General features: G+C 36.8%; 4 protein-coding genes across 4 annotated transcripts; 2 read left to right on the top strand and 2 right to left on the bottom strand.

Moving 5' to 3' along the window:
• The first annotated feature begins 4,180 nt into the window (after nt 1-4,180).
• On the top strand, nt 4,181-8,176 carry LOC110756482 (glutamate dehydrogenase 2). Its single transcript, XM_021957925.2, has 9 exons — nt 4,181-4,411; nt 4,501-4,614; nt 6,219-6,440; nt 6,556-6,630; nt 6,734-6,850; nt 6,973-7,223; nt 7,378-7,453; nt 7,542-7,628; nt 7,811-8,176. Exons 1-9 carry the CDS (start codon nt 4,304-4,306, stop codon nt 7,994-7,996), a joined length of 1,236 nt encoding a protein of 411 aa, XP_021813617.1. The 5' UTR covers nt 4,181-4,303; the 3' UTR covers nt 7,997-8,176.
• A 148-nt stretch (nt 8,177-8,324) lies between these two features.
• LOC110756391 (uncharacterized) lies at nt 8,325-11,043 on the bottom strand. The gene is made up of 2 exons (XM_021957819.2): nt 10,762-11,043; nt 8,325-10,316 (listed from the first exon to the last, which is right to left on the bottom strand). The coding sequence occupies exon 2, from the start codon at nt 10,271-10,273 to the stop codon at nt 8,789-8,791; it is 1,485 nt and encodes a 494-aa protein (XP_021813511.1). The 5' UTR covers nt 10,274-10,316; nt 10,762-11,043; the 3' UTR covers nt 8,325-8,788.
• An 820-nt stretch (nt 11,044-11,863) lies between these two features.
• LIL3:1 (Chlorophyll A-B binding family protein) lies at nt 11,864-14,137 on the bottom strand. Its single transcript, XM_021957888.2, has 3 exons — nt 13,624-14,137; nt 12,413-12,550; nt 11,864-12,315 (listed from the first exon to the last, which is right to left on the bottom strand). The coding sequence occupies exons 1-3, from the start codon at nt 14,021-14,023 to the stop codon at nt 12,062-12,064; spliced, it is 792 nt and encodes a 263-aa protein (XP_021813580.1). The 5' UTR covers nt 14,024-14,137; the 3' UTR covers nt 11,864-12,061.
• A 3,712-nt stretch (nt 14,138-17,849) lies between these two features.
• LOC110756419 (uncharacterized) lies at nt 17,850-18,569 on the top strand. Its single transcript, XM_021957854.1, has one exon. The coding sequence runs from the start codon at nt 17,850-17,852 to the stop codon at nt 18,567-18,569; it is 720 nt and encodes a 239-aa protein (XP_021813546.1).
• Nucleotides 18,570-20,283: the final 1,714 nt, after the last annotated feature.

Raw genomic sequence — 20,283 nt, forward strand, 5'->3', positions numbered from 1 at the left:
GTATTATCCATACCTTTCATTTCTTACTCACCTTACACCCTTGGCCCAATTACAACCTATGTTAAAGACCTAAATTGATCTTAAATGTCATATGGTTGAATTGCATTCATTTTTCTACTTTTAAGTGTTTGGCATCCTTCTTGAGATCATATTAATGCAAGTTCTTCATCTTTCTATTTCGAGTTAAGTCCTTATGGTTTAACTCTATTCTCATGTTTATAACTGAGTGATGCATTATAGCCCTCTTCTGAGTGATTCATTTGTGAGAGGACAACTTTGGTGAGATTTAAAGTTGAACTTATGCTTTGTATGATTTTTGAAATTGTGTGAAAACTAAGATTGGGGAATTTGTTGCATTTGGCTATCACACTACTACACTTTGAGCATATTGTGTTTAGAACTTTGCCGCTTTGTAAATAATGTCTAAAAATTGAGCTTTTACTGTTAAAACGTTTAAGTCATGTGCATGAGTCATTTCTCTTCAGAAAATGTTCCGAAAAATTGTTTTAAGTTCTTTGTGTTTTTTGTGTTTGTTTTTGTTTTTGGTTTTGCTTAAGGACTAACAATCTTTAAGTTTTCTAATTACTTTGTTTTACAGAGTCAGTAAAACGTTTGTGGGTATCGTATCTGTTAAACCCTCAGGAGACACAACTCCTCCTACTAGGGATGCCTAGAGGTTTAAAGGCTTGTTGCATATGCTAAATGCAATCGAGTTACCTACGAAAGTGGTTTAGTTAACTTCTAGTTTTGTTTTTAACTTTGTTTTGTGTTGTTTTGCTCGAGGACTAGCAAAATCTAGGTTTGGGGGTATTTGATCGGTTCATAATTGTATATTATTTCTTACCCTTCTAGCTTATGATTTGGTTATGTTTTTGAGTTAAACTTGTGCTTTTAATCCTTTTTGTGTTTATCTTTCAGTTAATTGAGCTTTAGGTAACAATGATGGCTTTGGAGAACATAATTCATGCAATTCAAGCATGTTAAGGCCTAATTTGGATGAATTGATGAAGAGCTTAAAGACAAATTCATTATGGCTACAGCCCCTTGCCAGTCCAGTTCCGTAGGTCATATTGCAAGCTTTGTTTCAGCAACCTACATAGCTCGGATGAGGCCACATTCTTCATGAAAGTTGTTCCAATGGGTGTGTACTATAACATATCCAAATTTCAGGCCCATTGGATATATCTGGAGTCTGTTACCTAGCAAACACAGAGCCATGCTCAGGATGGATTGTTTTCAGCGCGGAAAATGAGTTAGCAATTTGTTTTGGCCTTAACTTCTTACTCCGACCTTGGATTGGCCCAAATAACATATGGCTGGAAAGAAGACATTCTGAACTTCAATTTCAAGTGCTTAAAGTCCTAATTTGATTAAGAGAAGCCCAAGTTGTAAGCCCTTGAAGTTGCTGGTCATGCTGATCTCAGCATGTGCTGGTTGGATGCTTGGTCATGGTGAGCTAGGCATGAGCTATCATTTCTGGTTGGAAGCTTGGTCATGGTGACATGAAGATGAGCTAGGGCTGCTGGTGGGATTTATTGGGGAAGTGCATCAACCATTCAAGATTTTCTAATACAAGTGCATCACCCAATTTAGATTTTCTAATACAAGTGCATCAACCATTTCAGATTTTATAAAACAAGTGTTGTATGCATTAGCCATATTGAATTCAGATTTTCACTTCTCCTAGGCCTATAAATAGGGAGGTTCTCTAAGCTTGTAATAACACCCCAAGGGGGGGAGCTCTCAAGCACTTCTCTAGAGCTCCCTTCCCTTCTCTCCCTCAAATTCTCTTAGTTTCCCTTTGTAGTTCTCAATTGTTGTAATAAGATCATTCTATTAAATTTTCTTTGTACTAAATATCAAACACTTTTCCTTTCTCTTCTTCTAAATTCTTCAAATACTCTCTTCTCCAAACACTTCCCAAACACTTCTCCCATTTCCTTCATCAAATTCTCTAAAGCTTTCAAACACATGTTCTTCCAAAATCCTCAAAGTTCTCAAACATCTCTCTACTTCCCTTCTCTTCCAAAAGTCTCCATGTCTCAAACACTTCACAAACACATTTCTCTTCCTTCCCTAAGTTCTCAAATTCTCCAAGTTCACAAACATCCTCCAAGTTCTCAACCACTCTCTTCCAAATTCTCAAAGTTCCTAAACACTCTCTTCCAAAATCCACAAAGCTCTCAAAACACCTCTCTACTTTCTTCTCCAAATCCTCCAAGTTCTCAAACACTCTCTTCCAAATTCTCCATGTCTTAAACACATTCCCTTCCAAAATCCTCAAAGCTCTCAAACACATGTTCTTCCAAAATTCTCTAAAGTTCCCAAACACTTTCTTCTCCCTCCTCAAAGTTCTCAAACACTTCCTTTCTTCCTCAAAGTTCTCTTAGTTTCCTTAATGTTTTCTTAGTTGTAATTTATTTTTCTTTGTTATGTAAATTCTTTTCTTAAGTTTTCAAGTTGAATTAGTTTCCAAGTTTCAATTATGGTTTTTGTTCTTATTCATTATGCTTATAAGTTAATATGCTAGTTTGAATGATTGATCACCATTTAGGCTTGCATGTTAGCTATCTTGGTTTGAATTAAGAGTATACACCATGCTTTAATTCGAATTGAACTATGAATAGGAAGAGTATGTATGGACATTCGACAACAGGGATTAGATACATACTTGGTTGTTTAAAATGTTCTTCTATGCTTAATGGGTTCCTAATGCTTAATTTTAGGTTAGACAACAAATGATCAAATTAGGGAATTAGGAACACAAGGTTATGACCACACACCATGGCTTAATCATACTTTAGCTAGAATCAATCCATTAATCTAAATTGAACTTGGGAACTTATTTGCTTGAGTTACTTTCTTATTTTCTTCCTTCTTTCATGTTCTTTGTTTTTGCTTCTGTTTTGTGTAGGAAAACTGAATTGGATCATTCAATCACCAATCCCTGTGGAATCGACCTCGCACTTACATACGCTAAACTACCAACGGTTCGTGCACTTGCGAGTATCACAAGTTGAGGATGCAGCTTAATCCATTTTGGTGGAGCTAAATCTACGCAACAAGCCGCCTACTCCATTTTTAGCCAAACCAAATATTACCCAATACTTAATACAATTATATCTCTTTTGCCTACTCAACCCCAACCCACTCAAATGTTTCCCCTTAACAAAAACAATAGCCCAGCCCACTCAAACTTTCTCATTTAACAAAAACAATAAAAGCAATGTCAACTCAAATGCTCCAGCCCAATCGACATTCTCCACTCCAACCATGTGCCATGCCCGCTTATATTATACTTCAAAAAAACAAAAGATACCTTCTCCTTCCTTATTAACAAGTATTTCTCATTCTCTCCTCTTTAATTATTTTCTCTTTTTGGGGTTTTCCTAAAATACATGTATGCATCTTAATTTTAATTTTAATTTGAAATTGAGTATTCTAAGGTTTAATTAGAAATGAATTATAATTTGGGATTTTGTTGAAATTAATTAGGTCTTTGAAATTGAGTATTGTCTCCTCTTTGTTGAGATGTTTGATTTGATGTTGGTATTGTTGAGATGTTTGATTTGATGTTGGTATGTTAATGTTTCATTAAAGACATTGATGTTATTATGAGAATTTGTTTGATTTTTTGCTGTGATATTTGATTAAATATGTTATCTTTTATCATGTCGGATCACAATCGGAACCCTAAGAAAACAAAGAATTTGTTCTCTTTTTTTAATAAAAAGAATGATGGGTCATCATCTAGTACAATGCTTTTGTTAAGCTTTTATTTATGTATATGCATATTTGAGGGTAAGACTCATTATGTCTCCCCTTACTAGGTGTATTTTTTTATTTTTATAAATAAAATTCACTCATACCGTTGAGTTTTTAAGGTAAGTTTCGCTTACTTGGATTTTGAATCATGAATCCGCCACTAATAGCACATAAGACAAAAACCAAAAGCAGCCCTCAGTGGTCATATCCTAGTAACCAACCTTGCTGTCACTTTCTACTTTTGAACGTGCACTTGAAAAGCTGCAGTGTCAGAGTCCTACAAGTCAAAAACAACTACACCATTTTCCAACAATGGAAATACATTTATTTTATTGATTCTTCAAGGAATATAAGTTTATAAAGATCCCAGCTTTTAACCATACTTTTCAGCTACATGTCCCATCAATTAAATTCTATTTTTTTTTGGCATATATAAATACCACTCGCTTGACCCCAGCTCATCTTGATCTTGTCTTGGTGTTCTTCTGGCTTGCTTTCAGCTTCTGGGTTTTCACTATTTCATTTATTTCAGGCACCCATGAATGCTCTTGCAGCCACCAACCGCAACTTTCGTCATGCAGCTCGCATTCTTGGGCTGGATTCTAAGCTTGAGAAAAGCCTTTTGATTCCCTTTAGAGAAATCAAAGTAATTGTCTCTTGCTTGCTCATTCCATAAATTCTTCCTTCATATTTGGTTTTCTTCTTTTTTGGGTTTTTATGATGTTGTTTTTGCAGGTTGAGTGTACAATTCCAAAAGATGATGGCACTCTGGTTTCTTATGTTGGGTTTAGAATCCAACATGACAATGCTCGTGGGCCGATGAAAGGAGGAATCCGTTACCACCCTGAGGTTTACATTTCTTTCTTCTTTCTCTCTCTTCATCTTGTTGATGTTTTATGTCAATGTTGATATCTCCCGTGAATGTCCAAGTTGATTTGGGTTTCTGGTCTCTGACCCAATTGAATTCTTAGTCTGTAAAAGTTGAGCACTTTAATGGTTGAAGGTCATAAGAATGTTTGTTTTATTAAGTAGATTCGTACTGGTTGCAGTATTTGTATAAAGTGAGCTCATTGTGTTTGCGTTTATGCCAGGAAGACTTATCTATGTTTATATTAGGATTCACATTTGTGGTTTTGATTGTAGATTCATCCAATTTTGGACCTTTGGTAATATTTACGATTATATCAACGGTTAAACCTTGATTCCCACATACCCTCAATAATTGGGAGAATTTCACAGTTTGTTATGTCAAACCCGTGTTTTGTTAAACGGTTTGATGAGCATATCCATGTGCCTCAAGATATTTGATGTAACAAAAAGGGTTTCTTAGCAATGAGGTTGGATTCTTCCTAGAAAACGTATGATGGGAAGATAAACGACAATTGAACAATGTAAAATTGTTTTTATATAGGTGACCAATGATTGATTGGCTATAAACGCCTTATGTAACAACATTACCTGTATTCATATTGTAAAGCCCAAACATCATTGATATTTTGCGCATGCTGGTGTGATTAATGTAGTACATCTTTAGTTGTCGTCTAGTGTGGTTTTATTATGCTTAATAAGTTTCTCCTTTCTGTACTTTCCTTTTCAGTTAGTTATCGTTGTATCAACATGAAAACATAGAATGCCCTGTTTCCCTTTTAAGTTGGCCGACACCATAAATCTATTAAACCTTTTAGGAGTATGCAACATTTGGAAGGGGAAATCTGAATGATAGTGACTGCCGGATATATTACCTAGACTGTGCTGATGGTGAGTTCCACTTATAATAGCAACACATGTTGTTTGTAGTAGTAGTAGTAACAGCTACATTCAATTTTATTAGGAAATTGACAAATTAATTTAGACATAAAAAGATGTCCTTAACAAGCGTTGCTGCCATCAGTGTTAATACAATTCTGCTTGCGTACCAAACAAAGAAGGTGTTGCTTCAAGCAGTAACTGCAATAAGAACTTGAAACATGATCTTTATGTTTAATGGTTTTCCACATATGACCTTAAACTCACATATATAGAACACCAAAATAATTTTATTGTCAGTGAAAATGTTCAACTAGCTATAAATGTCCTACACATTGTGTTAAATTATTTAGTATTGATGTTTCTGCAGTTAATTCTTCATGCATACAGATTACCAATAAATGAACCACATTTGTCCTGCAGCAGTTCTATGCCCATCTACATTTTCCTTTATTCCTGTGTTTTTAAATAAGAGGAAAGACTTCTGGACATGTAAACTCTATATTTTGATGAGGATTGGCTTTGTTGTGCACCCAAATTTGACCCACTGGCAATTTAGTGAAACTAAGAGCTGACATGTCTTCATAAATCTTAAATTGGTATTACCAGTAAATCCTCTCATGGATTGGCACAATTAATATCCACATGCATTTAAGCTTTCTTAATATACATCGTGTGCTGAAATATCAAATATTCAATGGTGCAAGGTTGACCCAGATGAAGTGAATGCTCTAGCTCAACTAATGACATGGAAAACAGCTGTAGCAAACATTCCTTATGGTGGAGCTAAGGGTGGGATTGGGTGCAACCCAAGGGACTTGAGTATCAGTGAATTAGAACGGTTAACTCGTGTGTTTACTCAGAGGATCCATGATCTCATTGGAATTCACAGGGATGTTCCTGCCCCTGACATGGGAACTAATGCGCAGGTATCCTCTTTCCAGTCAGACTAAATTGATAATACGGCCTTTGCTGATGGAAATGATGAATATTTTGTTATGTTTGGTGGAAAGTTGCACTTTTCTTAATTCTCAAATATCACAGACAATGGCTTGGATTCTTGATGAGTACTCAAAGTTTCATGGGCATTCACCTGCAGTTGTGACTGGAAAACCTATTGTAAGTATCACCCACCCCAAAGTGCTTGTAATTGTTTCCACTCAATAGAATTAAATGACCCATATAATTTTTTTTTCTTCTATTCATAATGTTGCCAATTTAGGATCTTGGGGGTTCACTTGGAAGGGAGTCTGCGACTGGACTTGGGGTGGTTTTCGCAACAGAGTCTGTACTTGCTGAATATGGGAAGTCAATTTCTGGTATGAAGTTTGTTATCCAGGTATTTTCCTAAATCATGATCAAAACTTCTTTGTCCTTGGCGTCTATTCGTGATGACATGAATATGTGTTCTGCTTCTAACCATTTCGTACATTGTTTCACAATTATGTTGATACATTTTAGGGTTTTGGAAATGTTGGATCATGGGCAGCCAAGTTGATCCATGATAGAGGGGGTAAGGTCGTTGCTGTTAGTGACATCACTGGTGCAATTAAAAATCCAGATGGAATTGATATTCCAGCTCTGCTGAGATACAAAGAGAGCAATGCAAGTTTGAAGGAATTCCAAGGGGCAGATTCTATGGACCCGAATGACTTGCTTGTTCATGAATGTGATGTTCTCATTCCATGTGCCCTAGGAGGGGTCATTAACAAGTATGTATTCTGCTTCATGAGAACATCATAAAAGGATATGTCTAAATACTTATCAGAAATTTTGTGTCAAAAGCCCCACTTGTGGTGGAGTCAAAAAAATTGTATACCGGTTTTCCTGTTTTTGATAATAGTTTATTCAAATTTTATATTTAAGGGAAAATGCAGCTGATGTGAAGGCAAAATTCATAATAGAAGCTGCAAATCATCCCACTGACCCTGAAGCAGATGAGGTAATAAGACAAATTCACTTTTACAAACTTAGATTAGCATACCGGTCGCTGAACTTGCATACTTAGGTATTCAATTCCTCTTCTACAGATTTTGTCCAACAAGGGAGTTGTTATTCTCCCCGACATATATGCAAATGCCGGTGGTGTGACGGTGAGCTACTTTGAATGGGTTCAGGTAAATAAATCGCGTAAGATGTCCTTTTTGTCAAATTTAATTTACAAACATTTCACAAATATAGGGAATACTTCTTTTCTATCATTTAGCCTTTAATGATAACAGAACCCCCATTGTAGCCCTGTATGACCTCTATTGTGATATATGGCTTAAATTAAAATCCTCCCATCTCTGGTCTGCAGAATATTCAAGGATTTATGTGGGAAGAAGAAAAAGTTAACTGTGAGCTTAAAAGGTACATGCACAAGGCTTTCCATGACATCAAAGCAATGTGTCAAATTCATAACTGCAACTTGAGAATGGGAGCTTTTACTCTTGGGGTGAACCGGGTTGCGCGTGCTACGACCTTGAGGGGCTGGGAAGCATGAATTTACTTTTTATTTGCTATGTTTTTTTGCCCATCAGATGGTTCTCTTAGTCGTTACAAAAAAGGTAAAAGAAGAGAAACTTATCTTCTTTTTTTTAAATTTCAGTCGTGCATGTAATGGGAAATGAATGAAGGTAATGGGGTTGTTATTAAAGAAATAATAGTACTCAGTTTATTAACATTCAGAATGTACTTAGTTTATTCACGTTCAGAATTTTATTTGGCAATCAAGTTTATCATTGGGCGTTTGCCTTGAATGCAAGCTACCAAAATCCCTTCCGTGACGAACCTAAAATAAAAGTAAACTAACAAAAAGGAAGCAGACAATATAAAAGATGAATTATAATGGATTGACATGCATGTGTTATGTGCAAAACGTAAAGCCAAATTTCATGCTAGAAATCCGTAGCTTGGGGAAATTTTCATGGTGTAAAAAAGAACAGATGTAACAATTAACCAACTCCTATTGTGATGCTCCACAGCATGCTTCCAGGATTCATACTTCACTTTACAAAAATAAAAAAAACGGAAGCTGTTATTGGCACTCCACAAAAGTCATCATGCTCCTCCACGTGTAATTTTCAAAGTGCCAATAACAGATCATTTTAGCTTTTAGGCAAAAACAGGGCAGCCGGCTCATTGAAAAATGTCAGCGTTCAACCTCCACGTCAAAACTTGAAGGCTCATTTGTTGATGAATGGTTCTGATGAGTTTAGCTGCCTTTTCTGTCCTGGAAGCAGTTTTAGGTCTTTCTAGCTAACATTTAAGACGAAGTTTCTTTCGTTTCCTTTCATCAAATGCAATCTGGTATATGCTTGCGGACCCTTCTCCCCTTCCTAAATTGAGAATTTGACGGAGCCATCAAAGCCAGCACAATTACTCTATTCGACGGAAGCTGTGAACTTTCTTGCGGACTTTTCTCAATGCACTTTTCTCTTGTATCTTTCCAAACCGCCTTCAGCTTATAACTTGGTTTACATTTATCCCGTCTCTCCATTTCTTGTACAGCATGCCCCTTGCATTTAGGTTGAACCTTGTCTCTAATAACTTCAGAAACATTCCCTCCCAATTCATTCTTATGAAACTCTTCTTGAAAATCCTCTCTTATTTGTTTTACACTAGTCTTCGCTGTGTTCGATTGTGTTGGTTCATCACCCATACACGACTTCACTTGACCAAACTTACAAGCATTTCTTCCACAGAGAGGAGGGAAGTCCCGAACAGCTGATACTAGTCTTCGAGAAGGACATTTCTTCGCTGCAGTCTTCTCAAGACCATTTCCAATAGAAACAGAAATGGATCCATCACGTGGCGAACAAAAATTTCTATCTGAAAGAACAGCAACCATCTCTTCCTTTGGAGTAGCCACACCAAGCTGATATGGGTTCTTCAACAAATCAGATACTTCATTCTGTAAGGCCATTAAAGATTCAACCGTCTCCACAGTACTAGAAGCCGTACCAATCATCGAGACAGTCACATCCACCTGACCAGTTGACACCATCAGCTTATCAATCTCCTGCCCATCACCATTCTTACCCCTTCTCAGCAAATACTCAGCGGTACCAACAGAAGCTATCTCGTCAACGGGTCTCAAATTGTTTGACAACTGATGCATACTCTTCAGCAAATCAGATGCTTCATGCTCCAAATCTGTCACAGGTTCAACTGTCTCCACAGTACCAGAAGCCTTACCATTCATCAAGTCAGTCTCATGCACATGATCAGTTGAGAGCATTAAGTTTTCAACCCTTTTTCCATGAACATTAGTATCCCTGCTGATCAAACTCTCCTCAGTACCAACAGAAGCTGCCTCTTCAACAGTTCTCGAATTGTTTAACTGAAGTAGATTCTTCAGAGAATCAGATCTTTCATGCTCTAAGGCGCTTACTGATTCAACTGTCTCCACAGAATCCACATCATTACCATTCATCAAGTCAGTCTCGTCTCCCTGACCATTTGAGAGCATCAGCTTTTCAACCCCACGATGTCCACCAACATTTTTACCCCCACTAAGCAAACTTTCTGTTGAAGTACCCACAGAAGTGGCATCCTTAGCATGTCTCAAAGAGTTCAAATGAGCAAATCGTCCACACCCCGGGGGGAAATCACGAACAGCAGATACTATCTGCCTCTTGAACTTAGTTGACTTGGTATGGAAAAATAACTCACCATTTTCCATGGTAAATTGTCCCAGTCTTTCCTCAGAATGACTTACATCAAGCGCAGCAATTATTCTCGATGATTCCAAATGCTTCGTCGCCCCTACGACCCCCATTCCAACTCTTAACCCAATGGAATGAAATGAAATGCTCAAAAACCTAAAAGCAGAGTAATTATTAAAAACACACTTATTTGCAATGGTCTAACAACAAAAACAATTAAAAGCTACAAACCTCACAACCCACAAGATTACAAGACAATGTTTAAAGCACTCAGGAATCCGAACCCCAATTACATCCAGAGTGCTCATGAAAGGATGTAAGAAAGGGGAGATAGACAACACCTTACCAACTCAAAGAATCCAACTTTGGTCATAAAAACTAACCCCAGAAAACATGGAAAGAAGACTAAAAATACAAACAACCTAATGTTCATAAATACGGCAATGTGGTTCATTTTTGAGTACTTTCTCGGCACCGAAAACAGAAACCAAAATTCAAAGAACTTGATTTAAATCCCAGCAAACAAATACATGTGCAAATAAAAATATCAAATGAAAAAATAACCATAATGCAGAACAAGAAAAAAGAGAAAAAAGATTACCGGAAAATCTTCGAGTATGAGCAGTTTCAAAGCGTCCAATTGAAATGGAAAATCGTAACGCGACAATGAACAAACGAGCGGTGCGTTGATGATTCTTTTTGAAACCGATGGTTTGATTCGTAAATTGATTATAACTTCGAGGTTGAAATGGCGATTTTGGAATATACTCGGGAAGCAGGTTTGGGTCACAGACAGAAAGAAAGATCATGGAAAATGCGAACGGTTTTTCATGGACTCAAAGACCCGAAGTCAATGTTATCAAAGACTCCAAGTCAATGCATGAACATTCAACGACATCAACAGGGGTTTTAAAGGGTTTTAATTTAAGCAAAACGCCGAAACGACGCCATTTAAGCTCAGTAGTGGTTCTTTCTTCTTCTCCTTCTTTTTTTTTGTCCCCTTTCTTTTTGGCTATTTTTCATGGGAATTTACCTTTTCCTTTCATTTATTGCAGACAGAGTCTTTCATTTATTGCAAGCATTTTTTTTCATTTATTGCAACTTTGCAAGGGTGGGTCTGCTTAATATGACAAGTTCATAAACTTGTTAAAGTTGTGAACTTGTTAAAGTTATTTGATGAAATGAGAGTATAGTTGTTATTTTCTATGTGATGGTTGCTAGACAAGTCATTACTTTAATGACTTCTACATTGAATGTAAGGGTGACAATTTTCGATGTTACACCAGATCCCAGTGTTGACCTGCCTCAAATGGGGACTACCCGTCCCCATTCTCACGCCCATACCCAACATGATATAGGGTGGGGATGGGGACAAATAATTTTTATGGGAATGGAGACGGAGAGGGCAAACATGAACCCAGCCCTACCCCGTTGCCATCCCCATAATTGAACTGGGTTGGACGGTGCACACGGTAAATCCTTGAATGCATATGCAGGACAGGAGATGTATCTGTGGCATTGGCTTTTACCCTTGCTAGACTTGCATTAATGCAGTTGGTGGCTGCTTGAAGTGGGAGGTCAATTTTAGCCACTTCTTGTGCCTATATAAGGGAGGTGGAAGAAAGGCGTTTGTTTATTAACTCAAAGTGTTTCCAATGGAGAAGCAGAGGGAGTTCAGAGAGCAAATGGTGCAGAGTCACGGATTCAACAAGGAAAACAGATCCACAGTAAATTTCGAACGTGACTTGTCACTGTAAACGCACAAGTACTAACAATGAGGGCCAAAATACAAAGATTGAATATGAGGCTTCATTCTCCACTAGCACATAGAAATTACAGTAACTCAAATGAAGGAAGAAGAAAATAACCTACATTCAAACTGCCAAACATCAACAATTCAACTACTTATTCTTGGGACTGCTAGCTGGGGTCTCATCCTGCCAGGTTGCTTGCCATTGCTTGTCATAAAATGTTGTCTCGTCCAGTAGCTTCTTTAGGTTTTCAACATCTTCATTTTTGCGGATCAGAAGCACTCCTGACACAGCCACGAACAATAATGTTTTGCAGAAGAAATTGCCCATTTGGTCAACTAGACCTACTCCAGTCAAGCTATCAACCAGATAAGCCATAAAAAATCCTACCATAGCAGCACGACCTGCATAAAACCCAAAAGAGCAGAACATATATTAGTCTGAGGTGCATTGCCATTTCCCTCATTTCAATTCTTTTAAATTCAGTGGATCTGAACATACCATTGAGTAGTTCAGCTTCAGGTAAATGGTATCTCTTTATCCATGCCCACCAAGGTACAATGGAAGTATCAAAGAATACAGGGTTCTCATTACTGGAAGATTCCGGGTTGTCCTGGAGCCATTTTCTCCTCCTAGCCTCTGAAAATGGTTATGCAAACTGGTGCATCAGAAAGCAAGTAATTTCTGAATTATCAGAATGATGCAAGTTACTCACCAAAGAAACAATTATAAATGGATTCTAAATTCACCTCATCTGTTTCTCTTCTTTGCAAAAGAAAACTTTTAAATTCATAAATTTTTTAGCTAAATACAGGGTGCACCAACATCTAACGGATGCTCCTTTAATCCTACTCTATTTCAGGCAGCAATTGATGCTAGACTAAGAATCAACAAAAGCCTTGGATAGATGATCTTACTATAAAACAATTATAAAAGAACTACAGAAATTCACGCTGCTGTGAAACTATAGTAGGTACGGTTCATATCTGAATATGCAGTAAGTAAACTAGACTCACAACTTGCTCTTTTTGTCAATGGGACAGTTATTTCATTCTTTATCAGTGTGAGTCTCAAAAAAAAGAGAAATGAAAGTCTAAATCTTTGGGAAATATCTCCCAACTTCTTATGTGAACAATTTCTTTTACTTACTGTTTCAATTTCCAAATTTAGCCTGAATACATTTCTTAATTGAGGAACAAGGAAAGAGTGCATCTACATATTGCACAATTAGAACACAACCAGCTATGAAGACCAAAACCAACATAAGAAAATAAAGCAGCATGAAGTGTGAGGATCAAAGTAGATTAGTCTGAGAAAAATCAAATTTGGGTTCCTGACAACTTACATAGAAATCTCTTCATCTAAGTTTCAAAACTTTTATCTGCTCTCAAATTGACATGCAAGTTCAGAAATCAAATTAAACCACTTGGGTCTTGCACTTTCAGCAGGTATTCCCATTCTACACATAAAATTCTCAATTGGGCCTAATCATGCTTCTCCCTCATCCAATACTTGTTTCAAGGATCCGTATGGAGCAGGGGAAAAAACTAGAAAATAGTAAGTTCAAATTTAACATTGGCGTTATTTTGAATAGAGTTAAACAATAATTAAAAAGAAATTAAATCTCCTTCCAAATCAAACAGTTGCATCAGAACTAAAAAAAAAAGCATTAAGAATTAAAGACCAAAAGAACAGATACCCAGAACCCATACCAGCATCAATAACAGCATCCCAGTCAGTTTTGCCACTTTTCTCAAACTGCTTCAAATCCCAAGTCCCATTGACCCATCTGCTGTCCTCAAACAAGCCGACCACCTTCACCTCCTCAGCCGGTGCAGCAGCTGACCCATTAGCCCCAGCAGAGCTCTCAGTCTTCACCGGAACAGGCTCGACGGGTTCGGGGACCTTGGACTCTGCTTCTGGCTTCACAGCAGTGGCAGCTGGGGCGAGAGCTCCTGCTCCATTTTCGGCTGAAGCTTTGGTCGTGAAGAGAGGGTTCTTGGGTCTGAGAAGATAAGGCTTGTGGGTCAAGTGGGGTTTGGAGTAAGATGAAGAGGGAGAGAGGGTTGGGATGTGGGTTGTGGGAGAAAACAAGGCCATGGAAATTGACATTGTTTGTTTGATTGATTGCAGGAAAAAGGGAATGTGAATTAGAGCATGGTCGCTTTACTTGAGCTATCCGAATTGGCCAAAATCCAAATGAGAAGTTTTTTATTTTGCAGCTCAGTGGTGGCAAGTATTTCATTATGCAAAGATGAGGTATTTTATGGTGCGGATGGTAGTAACACGATACCATGCACATGCGCCTTCAACTACTCTTTTGTTTCCACCTAAAATCTTTTTCTAAAAGGATTTAGAAATTATTACCTCATCGTAGAGTTAATTTCACACTAGGCCCCGTTTGATTATGAATAATTTGATGAGAAATTGTTTCTCATGTCTTTTTCTAACGAACGGTAAATGGAAAATTTATTTCTCATGTTTGGTAATGTTGGAAAAGTAAGTAATTAGAAAATACCACTTTATTTCCTTTCTCATGTTTGGTTTGAGTATGAATGTAAAACAAATTTTTTTAACTTTTCAATTATACCCTTATTAGAAATATAAAATAAGAAAGAATACCAATGGTCTTTGTTGTTGGATAAAATTGTAATTATAAATTGTTAATGAGGACAAATTGGTCATGAAAAAAGTGCATACATAAAATAAAAATTAATCTACTAAATTGTTTGTATTTCTTCTTTCTATTGGAATATTCAAATCTAATCTAATTTATTTTATAATATTATATATCATACAATAAACAACAAATCCAATAAATAAAAATTTGAGGAGGGAGCCAATAAACAAGTTCAATCATGCTCTCTAGTTTAGAGAGTCATAAATAATATATCTTTTTTTAGATTGGTCCATCTCTATTAAAAAAAAGATAAAAAATAGTTAGCATTAAATAAAGGTTTGAAATACTCATTAAATAAAGCAGAATTAAATTATAGGGAGTCACTAAGAGTCATTTCTCTCTCCTCAGATTTAGGAGCTTCTAGAGGTTTTCCTATTTTAGGAGGTGGATAGAGAGCATGATTGGAGTTGTATTTTTACAATTCCTCCCTAAAATTTTTCTAAGTAGGTGGTTTAGGGAGCCCATTGTGGATGCTCTTAGTGGCTCTGCGTCTGTATTAATTAACGGTGGTTGAGCGATGTTTCATGTCAAAATATCAAGCCCGACTCATAGAGTGAGGATTAGGTGACCACACAAGACCCAATTTTTTGTTCAATCATCCTCTTTGTTTGCTGCAAGCAATTAATAGGTTGACAAAGTGCCAATGTGATAATAATGCAACTAAAACTATTCTATGTATGTCTTGGATGTTGTAAAAGTCTCTGAGTGGAGCCCACTAACTATTTAGTTGAAGACTTTATAGCTTGTCTGCAACTTACCCTTACTGCACATTCACAGGAGCCTTAGCTGCTTCCATCCAATTTGCCTATATTGCTTTGCAAGATACACCATCAGAGAAGAGAATAAGAGCACGCCAATGAGGAAAGAGAAGAGAGTGAGAAAATTCTATTTGTGTAAGCACTAAGAGCAAATATAATTCCACTTCAATATTCAGTGATACTTCATACTATGACTATTTTATAACATGTTATCAGCACGATAGTCTCTCTTCTTCACCTCTAAATTTTCCTAGTTAAACATTATGTGGTTATTTCTCTATCTCCTATCTATCATATGCCTACTCTCACTTTACTATTACGACAACATGCAAACTTTCTTTTTTGTACTCTCACAATTTTTATGTTGTTTCAGTCATGTTTGTTTAATTTATTTTTTCATACTGTTGTTTGTACCAAAATTTGCACTTTTTGGCCAAACTCTCCATTCTAGCCAAAATACATTTGGACTTATTTTTTATAGATATTTATAAAAATACCCAATCCTAGACATGTATTTATAAAAATACCCAAGCACTATTTAAACATAGAAACATACCCAAAATGGGTTTTGGGTATGTGTGTAATGATGGGTTTTGGGTATGTTTATAAATGGGTTTTGAGTGTGTGTAATGATGAGTTTTGGGTATGTTTATAAAGTGTTTTGGGTGTTGGGTATTTTTATAATTTCAGCCCCCATTTTGGGTATTTTAGTGAAACTCCCTATTTTTTACTCATCAGCCCAACTGGCTATTCGGGCTCCACTTGCCAAAAATTGGAAAAGAAGCTCATATCATTCCAAGAGATAAAATAAGCCAAAATAGCTTTCCCAAGTTTCCAGATTACATATTTTGAAACTTGAGGTCTGACCTTCATTAACTCAAGACCATATCAACAGAAAGGTAAAAGCAAAAGTTATCTCCTATAGCCATTTAAGTCTCAGGAACTACAGACCCGTGTGGTCTCATCAATTAAGATATTTTGAAGCACAAGTTACAAAAATGGCCAGAAGGTATTCAAAAGGAATTCTTAGAGAAAGCATGCTGAGTATCTCTGCAAAACATCCATGTGCCTTCAAAAGAGGGATATTTTCTTCACAAGTTACAAGGAAAAGATATTCATCACAATTGATATTTTCCAGGAGATATTTTCCAGATATTTTTAGGAACCAAAATTCCTATAAATACAAGGGATGAGAACTGAAAAAAGGACCACCAACAATCAACAAAACAAATACAAAAGAAACAATCAGTTCACTGATCATTCTAGCCTTCAATAGAAGCAAAGCCAACCAAGGTACCAAGGACCTTCAAAGCTATCCTTGAGATTCTGCTCAGAATTCCCAGCCACTCACAACTCAACTTGATTATAGCTCTGCCAATTTCAACATTGGTATCGATTTCCAGCTAATATTTATTAGTTGAAGGTGCATCCAATTCAGTCCAGTCCAGGCAATCCAGTTCAGCCACACAATCCAGTGCAATCCAGCTTGACTAAAATAGTCTCAGAAATGGCATTTCAGGCAGAATTCGAAGTCCAATATTTTGATATATTTCCGGACTTAGTAGTTCCTTTCATTTACTGTATTTCAAACAGTTCTCCTTGAACTTGTTTTTATTTTCAAACACTTGTATTTTTGCTTTACTTCCCAATTTTATTTAGATAAATTATGAAGTCCTTACCAATCTAAGGTATAGAAAAAAACTTACTTGGGAGATATTCCTCACCCAAATTCACAATCGTTTGTTCAAAGTCAATAGCTTGGGGCGCAAGTTATTTTTACTCTCAAGTCTGTTAGAATTGAAAAATTGCTAACGGTGGCACGCTCGACACACAAAGAAAGTTAATTTATTGACCAACCATGGTCTTTGGATTAATGGGGAACTTTACCCTACCATCACAGGAAACAAATCAAAACGGGTGAACAACTATAATTTGGAATGACGCTGTTTTATCCCTTATCCTATTATTTTATGGTAGTGTAGTTTCATTGCCCATCACGTTGTAACATATATTATTGTAATAAAAATGGTGATGTGATATTAAAACTGATCTTATTATATCTTGAATAGTGGCGCATTTATATTGCCCACAATATGATAACTTATTCTATATTGGATATATAAATGCCACAATGATATACACAACTTGGACGATGCAATTAAGCATCTGTAAATACCAGTGTGTGATGTGGTAAACCCAATATATAATATTAATATGCCATTTAATTTTTTTCTTTTACTGCACTTTATTTTTACGAAAGAAATCATCAGTTAATATACATGAACAATAGGGGATTGAAGTTCCTCAAACAATTAAAGGAACCTGAAGTTTCTGTTAAGAAATGGCTTAATGTCTTAGATCCCGAACCTGAAGTTTAAGGTAAATTTGCAAAATATTTTTGGCCTGAAGTTCAAAAACAAAATCTTGTTGAGAACCTGAAGTTCTAACAAAGTGCAAACATGTCATTACAAATTCTGATACATCTCATTTTCTTTTGAAGATGGCAAGCTTAGCAAAGCTGGAATTTGCTGCTTTAGACATATATGGGAACAACTATATATCATGGGTCCTAGATGCCAAGATCCATCTGCAGGCCAATAGCCTTGGAAAAACCATTGTGGATGGAAGTGATGCATCCCCACAAGAAAACGTAAAGGCTATGATCTTTCTTTGCCGCCACATTCATGAAGTGTTGAAAAGCGAATACGTGGCGGTCGATAACCCACTAGTTTTGTGGAAAGCCTTATGCGAAAGGTATAATCACCAAAAGGCAGTGATCCTCCCAAGAGCCAGATATGAGTGGACGCACTTCCAATATTTCAAGTCAGTGTCTGAGTACAACTCGGCGATGCACAAAATTATCTCCTTGATGAAGTTGTGTGGCGAGAATATCTCTGAGGAGGATATGCTTGAAAAAACCCTCAGTAATTTTCATGTCTCAAATGTGCTCCTGCAGCAACAATATAGGAATAGTGGTTTTACAAAGTACTCAAAGTTGGTATCCTACCTCTTATTGGCCAAGCATAACAACGAGCTTCAGTTGAAAAATCACCAATCTCACCCAAAAGGCTCAACACCATTCCCTAAAAATGATGCATCTCAGGAAGTGAATGTCACCTCCTCTCAAGGCAGTACCACATACGTGGGCGAGGAGGCATGTGCGACTGCTAGCAAAGGAATAGAAAAGATCATGGTACCCATTCATATGGCTTGGGTCTAATGAGCCATCTAGCCACGAGCAAAAAAAATGCATCCCGGAATAAGGGGAAAGCTCAAACAAGCTATGTGCTTAGAAATATTAAGGGTGCTAGTCACAGATGTAGCATAAAGGGACATCGGGAGGGGTACCTGTAGTACACCGAAACATTTGGCGAATGTTTGTCAATCTTCACTTAAGGATAATAAAGTGGAGACAAATTATATTGATCATCTTGATCCAATGGATATACTAGATCTACCATCCAGACATGACCCATTGGAAATATTGCGTCAGTTAGACATGACGCATCTGGATATATCTGACTTTATTATTGAAAGGGGGAATGAAGTTTATGGGTCCGAATTAGATTAATTCCCCTTATGTACCATTTCTATTATTTGAAGTATTGCTTTTAACTTTCATTTCAATTCAATAAAAGTGGCAATGTTTTTCCTTTACATTGAATAATTGTTTATTGATTCAGCTTATTTATTTATTTGAAGATATGGATATAAATTATGGATGTTCCCAAAATAAGAACACTAACAAAATATTTGTCTCGCAGATAGTGCGACTACTCACACGATCCTTCGAGATTGAAAGTATTTCTCAAACTTGATGCTTACAAAAGCAAAGGTAACAACCATATCAGGTCCTACAAATCTGATTGAAGGCTCAGGAACATCCCAAGTTATTACCAAATTGAACAATACTGTCCACTTAGGATTATATTCATTTAACTCTAGAAGAAATCTATTGAGTTTTAAAGATATACGTTTGAATGGCTACCACATTGAAACAAAAAATTAGGGAAATATGGAATATCTTTGCATTACATCCAGTGATCCCCATAAGCGTATACTGGAGAAGCTTTGTGCGCTCTCATCAGGGTTGTACCGTACAACCATATGGACAATTGAGGCGCATAATGTCGTGGACCAAAAGTTCATTGACTCAAATGCTTTTAAGCTTTGGCATAACCGGTTGGGTCATCCTGAATCCACCATGATGCGTACAATCATTACCAATTCTAAAGGACATCCCTTGTTGACAAAACACATTATGGTGTTAAGTGATAGCTCTTGCTAGGCTTGTTCACAAGGGAAGTTGGTAATCAAACCATCTCTACCAAGGGTTGATGTTGAATCCCCATCATTTTAACAAAGAATCCAAGGGGACATTTGTGGACCTATTCATCCCCCTTGCGGACCATTTCGGTACTTTATGGTATTGGTTGATGCATCTACCCAATGGTCACATGTTTTCCTTTTGTCCACTCGGAATATTTCATTTGCTAGGCTCTTGGCTCAGATAATTGAATTATGAGCCCAATTCCCAGATTATCCCATTAAGTTAATTGGACTCAATAACGTTGGTGAACTTACATCTCAGACTTTTGATGACTTCTGCATGTCACTGAGCATTGACATTAAACATCATGTTCCTCATGTTCATACTCAAAATGGTTTGGCAAAGCTTTGATTAAGCATCTTCAGTTAATAGCTCGCACTTTGATCATGAAGACAAAGTTGCCAGTTTCTTCTTGGGGATATTCCATTTTACATGCACCATCACTAGTGCGGTTGAGGCCCATTGCCAACAATATTCTCCAGTATAACTCGTGTTTGGTAATCAACCAAACATTTCACATTTAAGAGTTTTTGGTTGTGTGGTTTATGTGCCCATTGCACCACCCCAAAGTACTAAGATGGGTCCTTAACGCAGATTGGGAATT

The sequence above is a fragment of the Prunus avium genome, chromosome 5 (assembly GCF_965620075.1).
Source record: "Prunus avium chromosome 5, drPruAviu1.hap1.1, whole genome shotgun sequence".
In the NCBI taxonomy this organism is placed as follows: domain Eukaryota; kingdom Viridiplantae; phylum Streptophyta; class Magnoliopsida; order Rosales; family Rosaceae; genus Prunus; species Prunus avium.